The sequence below is a fragment of the Lotus japonicus genome, chromosome 1 (genome assembly GCF_012489685.1).
Source record: "Lotus japonicus ecotype B-129 chromosome 1, LjGifu_v1.2".
NCBI lineage: Eukaryota > Viridiplantae > Streptophyta > Magnoliopsida > Fabales > Fabaceae > Lotus > Lotus japonicus.
Window position 1 is genome coordinate 136167606 of NC_080041.1, and position 18728 is coordinate 136186333.

At 36.6% G+C, this 18728-nt stretch overlaps 3 protein-coding genes across 8 annotated transcripts; 2 read left to right on the forward strand and 1 right to left on the reverse strand.

Annotated features, from left to right (window-relative positions):
- Nucleotides 1-250: 250 nt before the first annotated feature.
- On the forward strand, nucleotides 251-5360 carry LOC130731365 (putative glucose-6-phosphate 1-epimerase). 5 transcript variants are annotated; one of them, XM_057583637.1, is made up of 10 exons: nucleotides 251-490; nucleotides 912-1001; nucleotides 1715-1940; nucleotides 2131-2205; nucleotides 2786-2842; nucleotides 2928-3091; nucleotides 3195-3329; nucleotides 4023-4125; nucleotides 4275-4374; nucleotides 4911-5360. In XM_057583637.1, the coding sequence occupies exons 3-10, from the start codon at nucleotides 1830-1832 to the stop codon at nucleotides 5117-5119; spliced, it is 954 nt and encodes a 317-aa protein (XP_057439620.1). In that variant the 5' UTR covers nucleotides 251-490; nucleotides 912-1001; nucleotides 1715-1829; the 3' UTR covers nucleotides 5120-5360. The 5 variants fall into 5 exon arrangements, with proteins under 5 accessions (XP_057439620.1, XP_057439619.1, XP_057439621.1 ...); XM_057583636.1 differs by having other exon boundaries at nucleotides 252-490; nucleotides 912-1010; XM_057583638.1 differs by lacking the exon at nucleotides 251-490 and adding an exon at nucleotides 588-796.
- A 1691-nt stretch (nucleotides 5361-7051) lies between these two features.
- LOC130731367 (exosome complex component RRP41 homolog) lies at nucleotides 7052-11566 on the reverse strand. 2 transcript variants are annotated; one of them, XM_057583641.1, is made up of 13 exons: nucleotides 11320-11566; nucleotides 10416-10567; nucleotides 10260-10306; nucleotides 10066-10126; nucleotides 9876-9914; nucleotides 9698-9765; nucleotides 9463-9541; nucleotides 9348-9384; nucleotides 9120-9236; nucleotides 8881-8966; nucleotides 7645-7734; nucleotides 7488-7548; nucleotides 7052-7409 (listed from the first exon to the last, which is right to left on the reverse strand). In XM_057583641.1, exons 2-12 carry the CDS (start codon nucleotides 10467-10469, stop codon nucleotides 7501-7503), a joined length of 726 nt encoding a protein of 241 aa, XP_057439624.1. In that variant the 5' UTR covers nucleotides 10470-10567; nucleotides 11320-11566; the 3' UTR covers nucleotides 7052-7409; nucleotides 7488-7500. The 2 variants fall into 2 exon arrangements, with proteins under 2 accessions (XP_057439624.1, XP_057439625.1); XM_057583642.1 differs by having other exon boundaries at nucleotides 7052-7401; nucleotides 11320-11543.
- A 2338-nt stretch (nucleotides 11567-13904) lies between these two features.
- On the forward strand, nucleotides 13905-16500 carry LOC130731368 (NDR1/HIN1-like protein 13). The gene is made up of 2 exons (XM_057583643.1): nucleotides 13905-15112; nucleotides 16213-16500. Exons 1-2 carry the CDS (start codon nucleotides 14364-14366, stop codon nucleotides 16229-16231), a joined length of 768 nt encoding a protein of 255 aa, XP_057439626.1. The 5' UTR covers nucleotides 13905-14363; the 3' UTR covers nucleotides 16232-16500.
- The last annotated feature ends 2228 nt before the right edge of the window (nucleotides 16501-18728 follow it).

Genomic DNA, 18728 nt, shown 5'->3' on the forward strand with positions numbered 1-18728 from the left:
GAGATCGAACCCGAGAGGCGAAAACTCTTTCCACAATCTCAGTCTGTGTTGTCAACTGAGCTACCCTCTTGGGTGGAAATTATTTTTACACCCCCTCATTTTTCATTTTTTACATTTTCTATTACATATCCTATCATCAATTCATCATCACCGCTCTCTCATCACAATCTCACATATTTTTTACAGTAGTAAAGAATTTGAAAATGGATGTTGATAGGAATGTTTTAAATATGGGAAGTGTTAGCAATCATGAAAAAGAAGACAAATTTTGAAGATAAGCCCGGGATTACACTGACAAATCCATTTTTCACAACACACAAACACACACGCATGTTGTTTGTGTAGTCATAGTGTGATGTGATAGCTCAGTCAGTGTTGATTCAATTTTCTTCATCTGCACCGAGATTCTTCTTCTTCTTCTACCAACATTGTGTGTGTGTGTGTGTTGATTTGATTCTCCCTGCGCCACCACCACGGTCCAAACAAAAAGGTAGCTTTCAACCTCATACTCAAACGGTGTGTGTGTATTCTACTCTCTCTCTAATAAAAAAACATTTTTTGCATAAAAATATGTTTGATTTTTTGACGGTTTGTACATGTGTTTGTTTGTGTACATCTACTTCTCGTATCTCCACGTCCTAGATCTCTTCTTCTTCAATACCCAATTTTCAAAAACTGATTTTTCATCCTTATCTTCCCTGGTGTAGTGTTTTTGAATCTTGGGGTGGTTGAAAGTTTTGAACTTTTATTGATTCATTTGCAAGTTTGGTGCTGAATGAATGCTTATAAGAAAAGGGTACCTTGGCTTGTCCTTCTTTGTCATGCATCTTGCACTTTTCCCCCATTCTTTGATATTGAATAGGTATTGCTTCTTGTGATTGGATGTGTGAATTTGTGAACCCTTTTGACAGTGGTCATGCATTGTTGTGGCTCCTCCTGCTTCATTGTGCTTCGGGGACATTGTGCCAGTTTGCGGTTTCAGTTGAAATTCCCAGTTCAAGGTATTTAAGGTAAGTACATTTACAAGTGCTTGATTAACTGGGGTTAATTATGTAGTTGTGTTTGCAGTTTTTTGTGTGTAAACCAGCCGGTATCCGGTCACCCTTCGGATGGATGCCGACTATTCGGGACTCAGGATTTAGTCACGGTTAAGACTTTTGATCTCTCCCCGGGTGTATTGTGCGGGGATTGAATGCGAGAGCTATTCTCCGCACATTCAGCCGGTGTTGTCAACCGAGCTATCCCTAGTGGGTAGCGGTGTTTTCAGTTTGACGGAGTTTCATTTCAGTATTTGGATTTTATTCCATAAGTTGCATTTACTTCAAGGAATTATTATTAATTTTTCTTGTTACATTCTTAAAGAAACGTTTTTTTCCCGGCTGTTATATATTGTGGTTTTATGTTTTGTATACATTTTTTTGGATATTTCCAAATTCCAAGTTCATTCAGTCCTTGATTGTCTTTTTCTGCTGCAAATCTGACAAGTTTCAAGGGACAATATTTAGATGTGTGCCAGGTAGATTGATATGTAACGTTTCTGGTTTTTTTCAAAGCTTTGATTGAATTCTCACATTCATTCCTAATTCTTGCTTTGTAAATTAGGTAGAGATTAGAGTTCTCTAGATCTGAATCATACCAGTTAGTAGAGATTAGGTGAGTTAATTGGCTGTTGGGATTATGCTTTTAATTGACAAAAGCTATTTGTTTGTTTCAGTTTAGGTTTGGACTGGATTTCCCTTTGGTCCTTGGGCGCTGGCGAGTACCGAATTTGAGAAGCTTATTAGGGTTTGCTTAGGGAGTAGAGAAGTAGAGGAAGTGAATTGTTTTGGATGGGGCATTCTGCAGCTGTCTGGGACTATAGAGCAGCAACTGAAATTACAAAAGACTGGAATGGGATCGATCAAATCATGCTTCGGACCCCGCAGGGCGTTTCGGCACGGGTGAGAACTTGTTGATCGCGGTACTCACATCGGTTTTAACAATCGATGAAGTCGTGATTTTATAATTTATAACTTCCAATGTCAATCCCTGATAAGGAAAATTTGGTTCATAATGGTATTTCTTGTTTAATTTGAGTAAATAGTTTTGGTGCTAGTGATATTGGGGTTAATTGTCCTTTCTTGAAAATAGGTAAGCTTACATGGAGCACAGGTCACTTCATGGCGTAATGAGCAGGGCGAAGAACTTCTCTTCACAAGCAGCAAGGTATGGATTTGTTTGGTGTCCTGTCCGTGCTGATTGGCAAAATTCATGTCAACAAATCATCATCCAGTTCATTTTGGGCTTTACTAACTCATCTGCAAATAGTATTTGTACAGCATTGTTTTTTATATGAATCAAGAACTTAAATTTCCCTAGAAATGGAATGAGTTTGGAGGTTGGTGAGTCAAAATATTCTGCATTGTTCATTAATCATATCAATTTACAATTTCAAAGAAAAGAAAAGGGGGGAAGAAAAAGAGTTTTAATTGGCATTTTACTCTCTTTTTTCGGGTGCGGGGAAGGTAGTCTGATTAAGAGTGGCTACCTTTTTTGCCACCTTGGTTCACAGATGATGACTTTGTGAAAATGTAGAATTTGACCAATTTTCGGTGTGTTTTGTTTGAGAACACATTTGTTTACCGTGTCCCTGAGCTGAACCACATTAATTTAGAAGCCTTCCTTTGTAGCTTCTGGGTTCAATGTGCCTTGGGTTTGTGTTACATCTCAAGCAAACGCGCACTTTACTTCGTAAATAGGAAACTGACATTTGTTATTCCTTTCTCTTATTTCCAATTGACTATAGGCAATTTTCAAGGCGCCAAAAGCAATACGAGGAGGAATTCCTTTATGTTTTCCGCAGGTATATTTAATTATTGTTCTGTATGTTCATTGTCAATAAAGTTTAACATACATAACTCATATCTTAAGCTAAACTTGTTTAATAGTTTGGAAACTGTGGATCACTCGAGCTGCATGGATTTGCAAAAAATAAAATGTGGGCTATTGATGACAACCCTCCTCCTCTGCCTGCAAATGATTCCTGTGGGAAATCCTTTGTTGACCTGCTTCTCAAATCATCTGAAGAAGATATGAAGGGCTGGCCACATAGGTATTATTTTGAATGCCATAAAACCATAGCTCATGAAATATGGTTCCCTGTGTTGGAAGTAATTTCAAGCAGTATTAAGCTAACAATTGCCTAATTGTAACAGTTTTGAGTTCCGCCTTCGGGTCTCTCTTACAACTGATGGAGCCCTGAATTTGATATCACGAATCAGGAATATCAATGGCAAGCCATTTAGTTTCTCATTCGCATATCACACATACTTGTTGGTTTCTGACATTAGGTATGGATAATTCTTTCTTTTGCTTGATCATCATCCCCTGATAATGTAGAACCCTCTTTTTTCTTGTACACTGTAAATTGACTATTGGAAGTCTAGATTACTTACAAAGGTTCTGTAGTTGATTTTTTGTGTGCACATGTTATAAAGATTACTTGTGCAAATTGACTACCAGAACACTTACATAGGTTCTGTAGTTAGAATTTTATCAAGCATTAATGATGTTTACTTCTTAAGATTTTATTAGAGACGAATACTTGGCTTATTGATCTGAAACAGACATTTTGCATATATACATTAAATAAATAGTTCGCTGAAGGCTTTAAATTGTGGGATTTTGACGATTACTAATCAGGTCAGGTAGGACTGTTTTTTCTTTAACAGCTACCGAAGACTAATATACGGTGTATTCATTTATAACTTGAAGTCAGTACTCAGTAGTGATATGTCATAATTAAGTTAAAGTTTTTATGGACCCTCTAATATCTGCAAGTTTTTCATGTTATAAAGACAACTTCTGTTTGTGATGCTTTTTGCTCATTAGGATTGCGAATTTGAATATTTAATAAATGAGCTCTACATTCATGACCAATATTATATGCATATAACTTCATTATACCTGATAGACTTAGAATAAGGAATGTTCTTTAAGACTGTTAGTTTGAACTAAGAACTCACATTAACAATTTTGTGTAGTGAGATAAGGATTGAAGGTCTGGAGACACTTGATTACCTGGACAACCTTTGCCAGAAAGAACGATTCACAGAACAAGGAGACGCGTTAACATTTGAATCTGAGGTAAATCCTCTGGATTATATTTATGTTTGCGACACATACATATCTATAATTCTATGATGCAGTTTGAGCTTTTCCCTTTAGTTGAGGTAACTATGCCACTGCATTACTACTAGGTAGGTTTCAACATTCTCATCCTTCCTTCCTTGCAGGTGGATCGAGTTTATGTTAGCTCTCCAAATGTAATTGCAGTTCTAGATCATGAGAGGAAAAGGACTTATGTTATAAGAAAGGAAGGTCTCCCTGATGTTGGTAAGCTACTTAGCTCGTAAAAGTTTTTCAGTGTAGTTAGAATGTGTTTGGTTATTTTTTGGAAAACTTCATAATCAATTCTGATAGAGTAAAATCATATTTGGATGTCAATATAAATGTTTGGGACATTGGAAGTCATTTCGGAGAATTAATTCTAATCTCAAAATCAATTCTGCTAGAAGTTGGAGAGAGTAGCTCCTGCATTGAACATAATCAATTGAGAAATTTTACAACCAGATATCACATCAATACATCACCCTTCAAAAATTAATTTTTTCTTAAATGTATGCAAACATAAATCAGAACTCACTTTTACTATAATCAATTTAACCAAAATCATTTTTTTAACGTTGATCAAAACGCAACGTTTTGAATTGTGGACAATGATACCAACAATCTTTTTAACATGAGTTCAAATGTGGACAATGTTTTGAATTGTTAAAGAAAAACTATACAGTCCCTTTCATCTCTAGTTTTCGTTGTGATTTCCATGATGTTCTTGAAGTTGAAACTTTTCTGTTTTCTCCGATGTGCAGCTGTGTGGAATCCATGGGAGAAGAAATCAAAATCAATGACAGACTTTGGTGATGATGAGTACAAACAGATGCTTTGTGTTAATGGGGCAGTGATAGAGAAACCTGTGAACTTGAAGCCTGGAGAGGAATGGACAGGGAGGCTGCAGCTCTCAGTTGTGCCATCAAGTTTTTGTAGTGAGCGTCTTGGTCTTGATAGAGGTGATCTTTGAGGAAAATTGTACAAAATCTTATCAGTAGATGGCTTCAGTTTATCTTACAGTTTTAAGTTGTAGAGAATAGGGCTTTTTTTATGGAGCATCTGATTTTTCTGTGGTGATCCTAGGCTAGGAATAGTACTTTTAGAAAAGCCTATGTTTTTGAAAGAGTGGCTATCAAATTTCAGACCATTTTAATATTTTGGGGAGTTTTTGAACCAGCATTATTAAATTCCTAAAAAAAAAGAGGTTACAACTGTGGGTCTGTTCTCTACAGGTAATCAGCTTTAACCACCACAAGGTGTGGTGTGGTGGTTGCTCAATTCATCCATAATCATGAGATATTAGGGATTTGAACCTCACCCATGAGAGGAATAAATTTTGTGGTCAGCGCTTTACCCGTGCGACACACCTAGAACAATGGGATTAGTCAACTTTTTTTTGAAAATTATAGATTGATAAAAATTGAGACTGTCCCTCTCAAGTACGAAAACATGGTTATATGGGATCAAAACGCTCCAATAGAAGGGATTAGTCACTTCTATCGGTAGGGTAGTTGAGTATTATGGTCTCAACCAAAAAATCATCTTTTAGTGATTACTAATCAAGGAAAATATTGCTTTGCATTTAATCAATGAATTTAATTTTGACGCACTGTCCGTGTAAAACGTTTTTACACAAACATCATATCACATATTTAAAAATAAACACATTCTTATTTATTTAATTAAATTAAATGCTTATTTTTTATGTGAGGTAAACAATATTACATCGACGGTGCATATAAATTAAATCCTCAAATTTAAAGTTGTATGAATAAATAGTAACCTCCTTACTAAGAGCATCTCCAATGCTAATTCTTGTAGGTGAGTTCTTAAGCACTATTCATGTGAGCTCGTACTGTCACATGTGTTTAAGCAACTTTTGCACATTTCGCTCCAATCACGAGTTATTAGTTTTTACTACTTAGCACTATTCATCTGGTCTCACAATACCACATTATTTATACTGTTTATTTTCATAAAGCAATAAACCAAAACTCATAAAATAATTAAGCAATTTGGATGAGATAAAAAATGTTATTTTATGCTAAGAACTCATAAAGCAAAGTTGTTTATATAAGAATTAATTCTTATTTTTAATAACTAAGAACTCAACGTCAGTCATCTCCAATGTTTTAAGAACCTGGTTCTTAGTTCTTAACTTAAGAACTCAACTCTAAGAACTTATATTGGAGATGCCCTGAGTCAAGTCGGATTGAGCATCATCATCAAATTTTAAAAACTCACTCTCCCATGGAAAGCATGTATCAATCATGTTTTAATCGACATCAACTCCATTAATGCTTTCAAATCGCTCCATAATGAATATAAAACAGAGAAGGAGCATATCCCCACTAGGAATCAATCATTGTAATACTAGGTTGACTAAAGATAAACTTTATGTGAACAAATTTAATTGATTAAAAACATATAAGTATGGAGTGTGGTTATTTTCAAAATAATTTTTGTACTTGTAGTTACATTTTTTTTTCCCATTTTATACTTAAATATCATTCTTATTAATCAATTGGTTCGGTTCTGGTTAAATTTTGCTTTGATTTTAAGTATTAAATTAGAAATTGTGTAGGCTGAAGTTGTTTCTGTGCACAGATTTGCGAAAATGACAGGTTGGTAGAATAGTGCTTGAAAGGTGATGTGGTGACCGCTCGGCAAATTTAAAACATGATGACCAACCTTGCATGAGAAAGATTAAAATGTGATAAATAAAATCCAGAAAAAAATGAAATTATCTCTATTAAATTCATAATTTTCTATCCACAAAATCATACCTATGAAATTTAAACCCGTATTTTTTCCATTTCTCTCTATTCTCTTCACATTTGTTATTTTAGTTGACAAGTTAATAGCAATGTAAAACAGGTTCGTATCATGCAATAAACCAGCATAGTCCTAAACCATTCACTTGTATTAGAAGTGGTCATTGACTCATGTTCTACACCACAATGAACAGAAACTCATTTGATCATATTCGTCAACAAAGAAATGAAACGCCGCACTGAAATTATGATAACAAGTTCAACCCCAAAGATATAGGATAGGACCTGAAATTGGGCAAATTTACAATTCATGCATCTGCTAAGACAAAACAAAACACTGGCGAGGGTTCAAAGGCTAAACGAAAACCAGGTCACAGTGACTTCTAAGCACATTCACCTCTACATTTCCCGCTTCACAGTTGATACAGTTGAATCCTAAACCAAAAAAGAAAAACGCACAACTATAGGGAGAATGAACCTGCAGTTCTGGAAAATTAAGAGCATCAGTAAACACATACTATGTAGTAAACCAACTTGAAATGGAAGCAAAACTGGAAATCTTACTTCTACAATAAAATTATACACCCCTTCGATATTCAAGTTGCTTTGTGTTCTCCAGTAAAATCTGTCAACCAATAAAGAAATCAGGATTTAAGCTATGAAATGAATGTTAACCATGTTATCACTAAGTATAATCACATCAAGGAAGACAGGTTCTTACCTCTCGTATGTAGTTTGCTATTGCTTTGCAGCCTTCAGTTGCCAGTTGCATAACATTTTCTAAAATGTCAATTGGTAGTTTAGAATCCATCTACAGACAGTAACAAAGAAATGAGCAGTGCAGATAAACTATGATGACTGACAGTCCAAAAATCAAGTAAATGCCTTACTCAACCCAACACTATCAAATTCAAATAAGTGCTTTTCAATTCTATGTTATGGAACAAGGCGGTTAAGGAATGCTAGAGAAAATTCCTAAGAAACAGGAGTAGAAAAGAAATGGATTGAGCTCTTCATAAAAATGCTACAGTGAGCCATTTCTTGTTAAAATATTCCAGGTTCTCCATTTAAATCGGCCTTTGTAGCAGCCCCTTTACAAAAAGAAACACAACTTTATACTATTACTACCAGGCTAAATACGGAGAACTAACAAAAGAGATGCAATGATGTGAAACTGGAGTTCCCAAAAGTAATGATTCAATGAAGATAAATGAAGGTATATATACTTGACTAATCATTAACTGGTACTTGACAAAGATTTGGCTATCATCTCTCCTAAAGGCTCAAGTGACTCCAATAAAATTGGCCAAAGGTAGACTTGAAGTAACAAAGTATAGAAAGTAAACAAAAGGTCCAGAATCTTTGAATTTGACTCCTCTAAAGATGAATGCACTTAAGAGAATAAGCATATTTGGATGTTTTTCTTTTTCCTCAAAATCAATTCTAAAAGCCAGAAACTACCCACGGAAGCTTCTTCCCGGAATTGATCCTGGCTTCAAAATCAATTCTAGAAGGATTTCCAAACATGCATTAAAGCTATAACATGCACATATATTACAAAGCAAACCTTGATTTCCCAACAGTATGTTATAACTTCTTACTTTTCTGTCTAAACTGTAACCCTGACTTTCGAGCTAAAGATGAGAATTATTTTGAGAGCGAGGGGGAGTACAGCTTCAAAAGCAACAGGCTTTATATGTAGCTGTATGAATTATCAATGACAGAGAGCAAGGGGAAGAGTAGAAAGAAAAAATGGGCCCTTGGTCACCGGATCTCTACAAGAAAGGCTAATACCAGAGCAGTAAGGACATTAGAAACGTTAACAATATACAAGAAGCTTATACAATCCATAACCTAGTACCAGAAGAGAATAAAAATAAATTCCAGTTAGCTGAATTATTGTACTTTGTTGATTACCAGAGAAATACGGAGAAAATAATAAGAAATGAAAACTAACCTGAAGAAGTGTCACTTTATCCAACTTGGGCAGAATTCCTACAGTTACATCAGGACCTCCAGCACTGTCTTCTACATAGTTCAAATCTGCCCATATTCATTTAGCAACTTTCAATAATTATGATGACCCAATGCACTGTTGAATCAAAATTTAAAAGTTGTCTGAAATAAAAGAAGGCACCCAAACCCAACCCTAGTTAAATACCCAGTTAAAATTTCCAGTAAAACAGATAAATATACCAAGAAGAGGGGTGCTATTAAGGTATCCAGCACTACAGGAAGTTACAAGATCACGCATAGGGATCCCAGCATCAGCAAGGGCCAAAGTTGCAGCATTTATACATGCAGATCTAGTTCCTGCAAGAGGCATGTCAAGAACAAACATTCCATAAAACGGGTATGAGAGAAAATAAAATAACAAAGGGAGGAGAAGATGATCACAAGATCCTATTATGAGGTTTAACTTACCTCCATCTGCTTGGAGAACTTGGACATAAATATCTATCTGCAAATAAAATAACTATCATTATAAAAAAAAACACAAATTAGATATCAAAAGAAGTTCCAAAGGCTGCAATAAAACCTGGGAACGAGGCATTAAATGTGTCAATATGCATGCTTCCATAGTTTGTCGAATAACCAGAGAAATTTCAATTGATCTCCTGCAGCATCAGAAAACTTAAATTTAACAAAGAAGTTAAAATCTAGAGTTTGTCTCATCATTCTAGCATTAGAGAATCTTCTGAGTTCATTGATATTATTTCAGCAAGTATAAATAACATACAAAACCACTAGGATCTTAAATAGTTGAGAAAAACCTGTCGCCCTTTGGTTTCCTCATGCGATCTCCAGTGCTAAAGTTAGCCATGCTGTACTCACACCGAACCTAAATTTATGCAAAGAAGTTAAAAGTAATCAAAATTTTAGACAACACAGATGAACAAAGCAAAATGACACCCAGTGCACTATAACTTTTAAGAGGACAAGAATCACTACCAAAGCCTGGTCACTCATTTGTTGGCTCCTATTTTGTACCTGAAAGGTATAGAAAACATCAACTAAAGCTGAAATGAAACTTAAAAGCTTTTCTAAAAATTTAGGCTACCCCGCCCCCTAAAATAAGAAAGATTTACCCACAAGAATAACTATTAACCATACATAAGCAAGGTAAATAATTAAATAGTACCTCTCTAGGGCCATAAACAGCAGCAATCACTTTTGTATTACCCATCTCAAAAATGGCAGAACTGGTTTCAAAATGAAAGAGAACTTTATGGTCAAATGCTTTAAATAAAATCACACCTTGGTTTAAGAAAAATGAAAAATGGAAAATGTGAGGAGCAGGGAAAAAATTAAGCCCAAAAGCAATAATTCATTTACCCGTCCGCTTTGGATACAGCACCAATCTCTGCTCGAATTTGCCGCATCTAGGATTTCATAAATAGGGGAGAAGATGGTAAGGGTAAAGCTCATGAGACAGAAATAAAATAGAATAAAAATAAAAGGATCCAAGAAACATAATAGTCATAACAGTACCTCCATGGGTCGGCGACCATCCAAGCGGAGTCCTTCTGGGCTGACGTACTCCATCTTCAAGTTTGGAGAGAGGAGGATGAGAAAAAAATAGAAAGACGTTGACAGTAGTTTGAGCAGCCTATGTTTCTGTTACTTCGTGTTCTTTGCAGAATCTGGGCCAAATAAATTTTGTGTAAGCAAGGAAGATAGAAAGAAAAAAAGATATGGTATTAGAATTAAGCGATTAGCATGTGTTTTAGGAGCCAATTTTGGCCGTTGCACGGATTCATCTTAACGTGTCATAACCCTATAGCCCCATAAGCTACAGGAAACCCTGTACAAAGTGTCACAACCAGCCATTTAAGCGGAGAGATGAGGCTCACTGGCATCTATATCAGTGATGATGAAAGTTGCAGGGGTGAATAGGACCACATCGTCGGCCCTAAGCCCCTAACTAATGGGTAAATAAATGGTTGGTTTTCAAAATGATATCTGGTTCAAACGATTTTACGCTGGTTTGAAAGGTTTAGCTATGTTCTGAATAATGAAAAATAATTGAATAGTTAAGAACTATGAAGCATGGACTCGGACTCGGACACGGACACGGGAACGGCGACACGGCTAAACTTCAAAAAATAGGATACGGGGACACGGCTTAAGAGAAATTAAGAGACCATGAGACAAGTAAACACAAGTTAATGCCTTTACAATTAAAAACTTAAAACTTCAATCATATGTCAATGAGCTTCACAAAAAAAAAAATACTAAGAAGCCTTGCTTCTGTCCCTAGGGTAACATTAGAAAGATCTCAAAGAAGTAACAGTGGCAAACACAAATTTCGTTGGAAAGGACCCAAAACAAGCAACAGTGGCAAACAAAATCAACGGATAATCTGCTTCTGTCCCTAAAGTTATAAAGTGCTTACCCTTGGCCACTAACAGAGAAGACCCTAGGAAGCGGCAGTGGTCGTCGGCAGAGAAAACTACCTCGCCGAAGATGAAACGCGCACGGTAAAGAGACGGAGAAGAACGCCGTCGCGCCGCCGCCGTCGCTGGTGGAGGAAGGAGATCAAAACCTCCGCTTGCAGAAGAAGATGAAACGCGGAGAGGAGACTGTGTGTTACGAGCCAAAGATATTTGATTTAAGGGTTTAGGTTTGTTTCAGTTTTAATTAGATGAGATTTTTTTGATTTTTAACTTATCTTTTTTTTTAAGTCAAAAAATAATAAATAAAAAAACAACACGTGTCTCATATATGTGTCCAGCCACAAAAGTGTGTCGGCTCACTATACAAACCGTGTCTCAGCCGTGTCCGAGCCAAGAAATAATGTTTTAAAATTCATACACGTTTCAGACGTGTTCGACACGTGTCGGTGGCGTGTCGGCAACGTGTCCGTGTCGTCTGCGTGTCGAACACGCCTCTGTTTGGAAGTGTCCGTGCTTCCCAGGTTAAGAAAGGAATAGAATCATAACAAGATGGGATTTAAATCATCCCATTTTATTTGATACCCCTTTTTTTCTACACCATAGAAATGTCTTTTTCTTTTTTCCATTAATTTATAAGATATCTAAACAATGAAACAATACAACTTCAATTTGAGTGAATAACCAAAATTTCAGCAGAAAAAATAAACTGATCATGAACTACAAAGAATTTCATTTTTAGATACAACAGCAAAGTTCTTATACGCCTTTGTCAGCAGACAAAATATCCCCCACCCCTTCAGGTCTTAAACCAACAATTGCATTAGCTACTGCCACCATAAACATGAAAAATTCGTAGTAAAACAAGTTAACAGCTAAACAAATAGTTGACTAAACTAGTGATACTCCAAGATGAAGCTACCCGGCTAGACTCGAAGGTGGAAGCATGATGGAAGATCTAAAAGCAACTTACAGCATTAAATAATCCAGTGACTATGAAATGCAATAAAAGAACAATCAAAGAATAGAGAACATTGATTTTTTAACAGCTATATGCTTCAAAACAAGCTTTGCACTGGCCAAGCTCTTCAAAATAAGAATCCCCACTTACCCACATACACTGAGTATGAATCCTAGTGAAGTGAAAGCAGAGGTTTATTTACTAAGAAACACATCAAAGTTGAGCTACATACAAGTTGGCAGTAGATTCAACTGCAAAGTAGAGGAGCAGCGAGCTGGGAAGTTTCAGCAGGAGAAGATGTGAACGCCGAACGACGAGCAGGGAACGAAGCTGGAGACGCTCGCCGAAGACAACGGCAGGAGGAGCTTCGACAGCGGCGAGGGTTCATTCGTGCGCCAGAACTGGAAGGAGTCGTGAATATGAAAAAAATTAGGATTTTAAAATTGACCGGGCCGAACCGCAACCCGGACCCGTTCTAATGTCAAATGGGCCATAATGGGTTTGAGTGAATGAGAATTTGATGCATTTTTTTTTTCAAACTGATATTTATATTTAGATCGGTGGAAGGAGGTGAAATGCAATGGAAATGGAAAGGATCCGAATGGAGTGGAGTGGCCTAGAATGGTTTCAGAATAGTTTATCTCACCTAATTCTTTAGTTATTTTATGATTTTTTGGAGTGACATTTCTTAAAAGAGAAAACGCTATATAGGGGAGGAAACAGAGGACATAACATCTCTCGAATCTTGAGCTAATAGACTATAACACTCTCCAAACGAAGCCTATAACAAATGGGTAACAGGGGGAAAACATAGGTCAATGAGCCAAATAGTCGGCAACAGGAAGAGAGTTATCCTCTCTATGTGTATGGTCATGCTCCTCAACCATATGCGTGGGTCAAGTCAATGAGTATTTTAGTTTATTCTTTAAGGAAAAGGCCAAACCGAAACCTAATGAGACATGCTTGTGTGATTGAAGGGACCGCGCTTCCTCCCATAAATGTTGATTGCGTCATGATAAGGAATGACGAGACACGGAACAAGACAAAGAACGTATTTTAGGCTGGAGACGATGAAGAAATTAAAGTCACTTTATTATGTAATTAACGCTCCAACCTATAAAAGTCAACGTAGAGAATGAAAGAGATATGGTCACTTGTATTATAGATGCTGACTGTGATCCGCGTTGTTTCTATCTTGATCATTCACAAGCAACATAACATAATATGACTTGATTCCATTTCCCTTAAGTTCATCATCTTCCATTAATCCAAAGATAGCCTTAAATCCTTGGTCTCGAATTTCACAAGAGACACAACGTAAGAGAAGTTTATACTCATTCAAAAAATGAGGGGCTACACTCGCAGTTTTTCTTATTACTCTTATAGTTCTAGGGTATCTAGATACGCAACATATGATATATATGGTAAATTATCCCTAATTTAAATCCTATTTCAGAATTGAAAATAAAGAAAATAACTTCCACTTTAGAAAAGATTTTATTAAGAAAGGAAAATGCCTTTTTTCCTTTTTTGTATTTAACAACAAACTATTGATAAAAATAAAAAGTTGCAAACTGAATATTTATTTTGTTCTAAAATTAAAAATAGCTTTCCATGGATTCATGCAGTTCCCTTGCCTTTTTCTTACCTTCTCTCTGTCTCTGTGTCGCCCTCTCACAAACGTCTTAACAAATTTGTCCTCTTCCTCCTCCACTCCTGACCAGAGACTCTCTGTCATTTCATCTTCCAATTCTCTTCTCTTATCCTTCAAGCAACTCTCATTTTCATTCCCTTCTTTTTCTTCTCCTTCCTCATCTCAGATTTCAATTTAACTCCACCAAAACCTTCCATTCTCATTCGTCATCTTCAATTCTAGTAGTTGCAAAAAATATACCAAAATTGATTCACATTTCCATTTTTCACCACCATTCATTTTCCCAAGCTTAACCATTTCTCGTTACTCAATGACATTGACAACCCATAATTGATCTCATTTTTCCGATTCAGAGTTTTCATCTTTTCCAAAAAGCGCCATTCATTGATTAACCCACAAAACATAACACAGAAAGAAAGAAAAAAAAACCAATGCAATCACCAATGGATGCATCACCCCAACTGAAACCACCGCCGCTGCAGAAACCACCGGGTTACAGAGACCCCACCACCCCACCTCTACAGACAACGCCGAAACCGTTTCCTCCGCCGCGGAAGGCCGCCCTCCCAACCACCTTCCGCCAGAAACGGAAGCGGCGCGGGTGCTGCCGCATATGCTGCTGCATCTTCTGCGTCATCTTCCTCGTCCTGATATTCGCCGCCGCCGTCGCCGCCGGCCTCATCTACATCGTTTACGACCCCGCCCTGCCGGTGTTCCACCTGGGCTCGTTCCGGTTCACGAAGATGAACGTTACCGAGAGTACCGACGGAGCCTACCTGGACGCCAACACGACGGCGAGGGTGGAGGTGAAGAACCGGAGCAGCAGGATGGTGTGGCATTTCCAGGAGAGCAGCGTGCAGATTACGGCGGAGAATGGGGACCTGAATCTGGGGTCGACGAAGGTGGCGAGGTTTGAGGTGAAGCAGAAGAACAAGACGGATGTGAAGGCGGAAACAACCGTGAAGGGGGAGGCGTTGGATGAGAGGCAGAGGAGGAAGCTGAAGGGGACGTTTGATGCGAAGGCTTTGGTGCCCACTGTGGAGGTTCAAACCAGAACGGGTGTGAGCATGCAGGGTTGGAAATCTGGTTCGATTCCTGTTACTGTCGTCTGTGGTGGTGTCTCCCTGAAGAACCTCGAAAATGGAGACATGCCCCAATGCTCCTATACTCTCTTCAAATGGTAACTAACATTTCTAGTTATAATCTTCTCTCTATTGGTAATTTTGAGTGTTATCTATGTTTTGATATACAACTCCTCTTGTAAATGGTATAAATCTATTGGTCATTTTTTCTATGGCTTAATGCACTAATGAGGTGAAGAATTAATCTCACAGCTACCGATTGTGGAATACAATAATTAACACCGAAAAACTTACATCTAACTTATTTTTCCTCAAAATAAATTACTCACAGTTTCTCTCAAATATTGATTCATTGATTCTGACTTAGAATGTAGAACTATTTTGAAACATGGCATACCCATGACTTGATTCATGTTGCTTTTCATTAAGACTTTCACTCATGTGGGAACTAAAGACATGTGTTTCTCAGTTTCTCTGTATGGTTATGTTCAAAACTTACCATGCCTTCTTGCTGGCCAATTCTTTAACGTTAACCGCATTTTAGATAGGTATGTTTGGATACTTGTTGACATCGGTGCTAACGGACTCCGAATGATATCCAAACACACATTGAATGATTGATGATCCAAATCTTCTAAGGGGTGTGTTTGGTATGAGTAAAAAATGTTTAAGATAAGTGTACTAAGATGTTACACATTCTTTACTTCCCTCCCATGCCTTTCCGGACCAACCCGGGTCTGTCCCCGAAAGTCTCTCTACATTTTGGTAGTAGAGCATGCAAAATCATCTTTCTCAATCAATAAGTTATAGACATGAAATTTCACATGACAATATCATGTATATATATATATGGGGAATCTTAATCCCTATCAGCTGCTATTATGAAATAATATGTGCTATTGTTAATTGAGTTGAGGTTGTAACCTTGTTATCTACTACTAAGTGAATCCTGCACCGAAATCACTTCTGCAACAAAAAAAATGTAAATCCAAATTAATGGCCAGCTAACATGTCTCTTGCATTGTGCTCATTGCATGGATTTTCAAATTCATGTTTTTATATTATCTTGAATATGTCTTTGGGTTTACTTAGAATATGTCAATTCTGTTTCTTCAAGGGGGAGGGAGGATGGTTATGCTAGCCACGAACGATTGACTATTCTAATTGAAATTGTTGCTTTGCTTTTGATTGATCACAGGATCAAAATACCGCGATGAGTTGGGGATGTGTTGATTGATGATCCATCGTGCAATTCAGAGGTGAAGGCTTTGTTATCAAATTGGATTACACCTAAATTATTTGTATACACCTTTCTTTATCTCTTTTCAAAAAGAAAAAAAAATTGCTTAGTAAAAGGTATACAGCAGTTCAATTTGCTGCTTGGTTCTCCCAAATGTGTAGTGGGATGCACATAAGTTCATACATGAGGTTGTATTTATCAAACTATTTTTTTTTAATGTAGTTGTTAATAGGAATCCTCACTCAATCACTCCAGAAGAGTTTCTATTTCTTCTCTTTTCAGTAAAAAAAAAAAAACCATAATCAATGTGGTGGGGGCACCTTGCCCATATTGGATTTGCCAAGAAACTTAAAGCATGTTTAGACCAACTTATTTTTATTCAGAAGCTTCTCATAAGCTCTAGCGAACATGATATCAGTTGTTTTTTACTACTTCCCCTTATTACTTAACCACTGGATGATTAAAATGTAGTAATGTAATGAAAAGAAAAAATTGTGGTAGCTTTTTAAGGTGTAACATATCATTCTTTGGTAAAGTACTAGAAAGAAAGCTTAAGGGCCAAGGCTACCCTATGAAAGAAATTAAATGGTCAGCGGTTAGGAAGAGAGGGATATTAGATCTGCTTGTTGAATGACATGCCTTTAGGAAGAGAGGGAGATATTAGACCTGCTTGTTGTATGACATGCCTTTACAATCTAAACGTTTTTTTGTAAAGCGAACAACAAATTTTTGTTTCGATAAAGAACTAAAGATTGATGGTTGATGGATGCATGAATTTGTGTGGCATCCTTCCAATACATTAACTAATAGTGGTTTTAATCGCAACAAGTTTTTGTGATAGTTAAAAATTGTCGCTGATCACTATACATATATATATATATATATATATATATATATATATATATATATATATATATATATATATATATATGAAAGATGTCTATCACAAATAGTATATTATTAAGGGCTCAAAATACTGAATAGACAACATCCGGTTCCATTGAAGTCGTAGAGAATGTTGGGAATATAGTTGCAATTTCACAAAAATGAAGTCACCAACATTGAACTAAATTTCATTGTGCCTTTTGTCAACATGCACCTTCTTGTGAGACTGAGCATGAGATAAATTGTATTTATATATGTTGAGCAAGAAGACAGTTCCTCTGAAGTCTGAACTAATTGGAAGTGTTCACCAAAGAGGTTATCAACATATATAGATAAAACTTGGAATGATGGTTGGAGGGTTTTTACCATATAAAATTTTGAAAGGTATCATCCCGATGTGTGAAATGAGTTGCTGTTCCATAATTCGGCTAAAGGGAGAAATGGAACCTATAAGCGGGAATGCGGGATATGTGCTAGTGCATGTGAAAAAAAAATCTTTTTTTTTTCTTTACTGAGTGTAAGTCGTTGTTTGAGAAACTATGATTGTTGCTTCTAACATATGATTTTTCCGAAGTTCTAACTTGTGATCTCATCTAATGCAGACTCTAGTTTTTTATTTTTTTTTGCACGGCCAATTTTCTTTAGACTTTCATTATAAGTGACGAAAAAAAATGTGTCACAAAGATATGGTATATACTGTAAATGGAACTAGTGACAGAATATGGACGAAGAAGATTTCGGTCGCAAAGAACTTAGTAACAGAATTTATTTATGACGAAGTATATTCCGTCACAATATCCTAGTGAATAATATTGAATGCATTAGCGACGGATTTTTGAGAGGGGATATTTCCATCCCAAAACTTTAGAGATGGATATATTTTGTGACGGAAAAATTATCTCTCCTTTTTCCGTCACTACTCTCTTTGAATCATATATCATATTTTGTGAGAGACTTATTTTTCCACTAAGAAAGAATGTCAAAATAAGAGCACTTAAGTGACAATTTATTTCTTTGAATGTCACTTAAAATTAGATTAAAACGGAGTGAGACACATAGATCCTTACATTAGCCGTAAGTAACTAAGTCAGACCCGGGGCTCTTTCTCCACGCAAACAACATTAGAGGAAGGATGAGCCCATTAGCTAAAGTATCTGCAACGCTAACTACCTGTCCTACGAACATAAGTAAAATCTACAAAGTCAAACCAAACTAAAAGAGCCCTACAATCACCAATAATGATGTCTAAATAAGAAGACCCAAGACAAACAGAAACATTTACACATGAAACCAAGTCCACCGCCAGAGTCATTACCTACTGGCAAGCAAAGCCTCAACCACCACCATCGACAAGGTTTGGAACGACACACACGCATTAGCAACGAGAACATCCCCTCATGGTCCCTAATCACAAACCCAAAACCAGCCACACTAGATTCCAACGGTGAGGCGTTAAAGTTCAACTTGAAAACGTTCACGGCCGGTTGCGTCCAAGTCATGGAGAGACAATTTATACTAGTTTGGTAATTAAAAAAAAAAACTAGAGAATAATGATAAATATGTTTTAAAAGTACAGTATATTAGTAAAA

Coding starts and splice junctions, on each gene's coding strand:
- LOC130731365 (XM_057583637.1), top strand. CDS start 1,830: ATGGGGCATTCTGCAGCTGTCTGGGACTATAGAGCAGCAACTGAAATT. Junction 2,206..2,785: donor TTCTCTTCACAAGCAGCAAG/GTATGGATTTGT, acceptor AATTGACTATAG/GCAATTTTCAAGGCGCCAAA. Junction 3,330..4,022: donor TTGTTGGTTTCTGACATTAG/GTATGGATAATT, acceptor AATTTTGTGTAG/TGAGATAAGGATTGAAGGTC.
- LOC130731367 (XM_057583641.1), bottom strand. CDS start 10,469: ATGGAGTACGTCAGCCCAGAAGGACTCCGCTTGGATGGTCGCCGACCC. Junction 10,127..10,259: donor GCTGTATCCAAAGCGGACGG/GTAAATGAATTA, acceptor TTTTGAAACCAG/TTCTGCCATTTTTGAGATGG. Junction 9,237..9,347: donor AGTTCTCCAAGCAGATGGAG/GTAAGTTAAACC, acceptor TGCCTCTTGCAG/GAACTAGATCTGCATGTATA.
- LOC130731368 (XM_057583643.1), top strand. CDS start 14,364: ATGCAATCACCAATGGATGCATCACCCCAACTGAAACCACCGCCGCTG.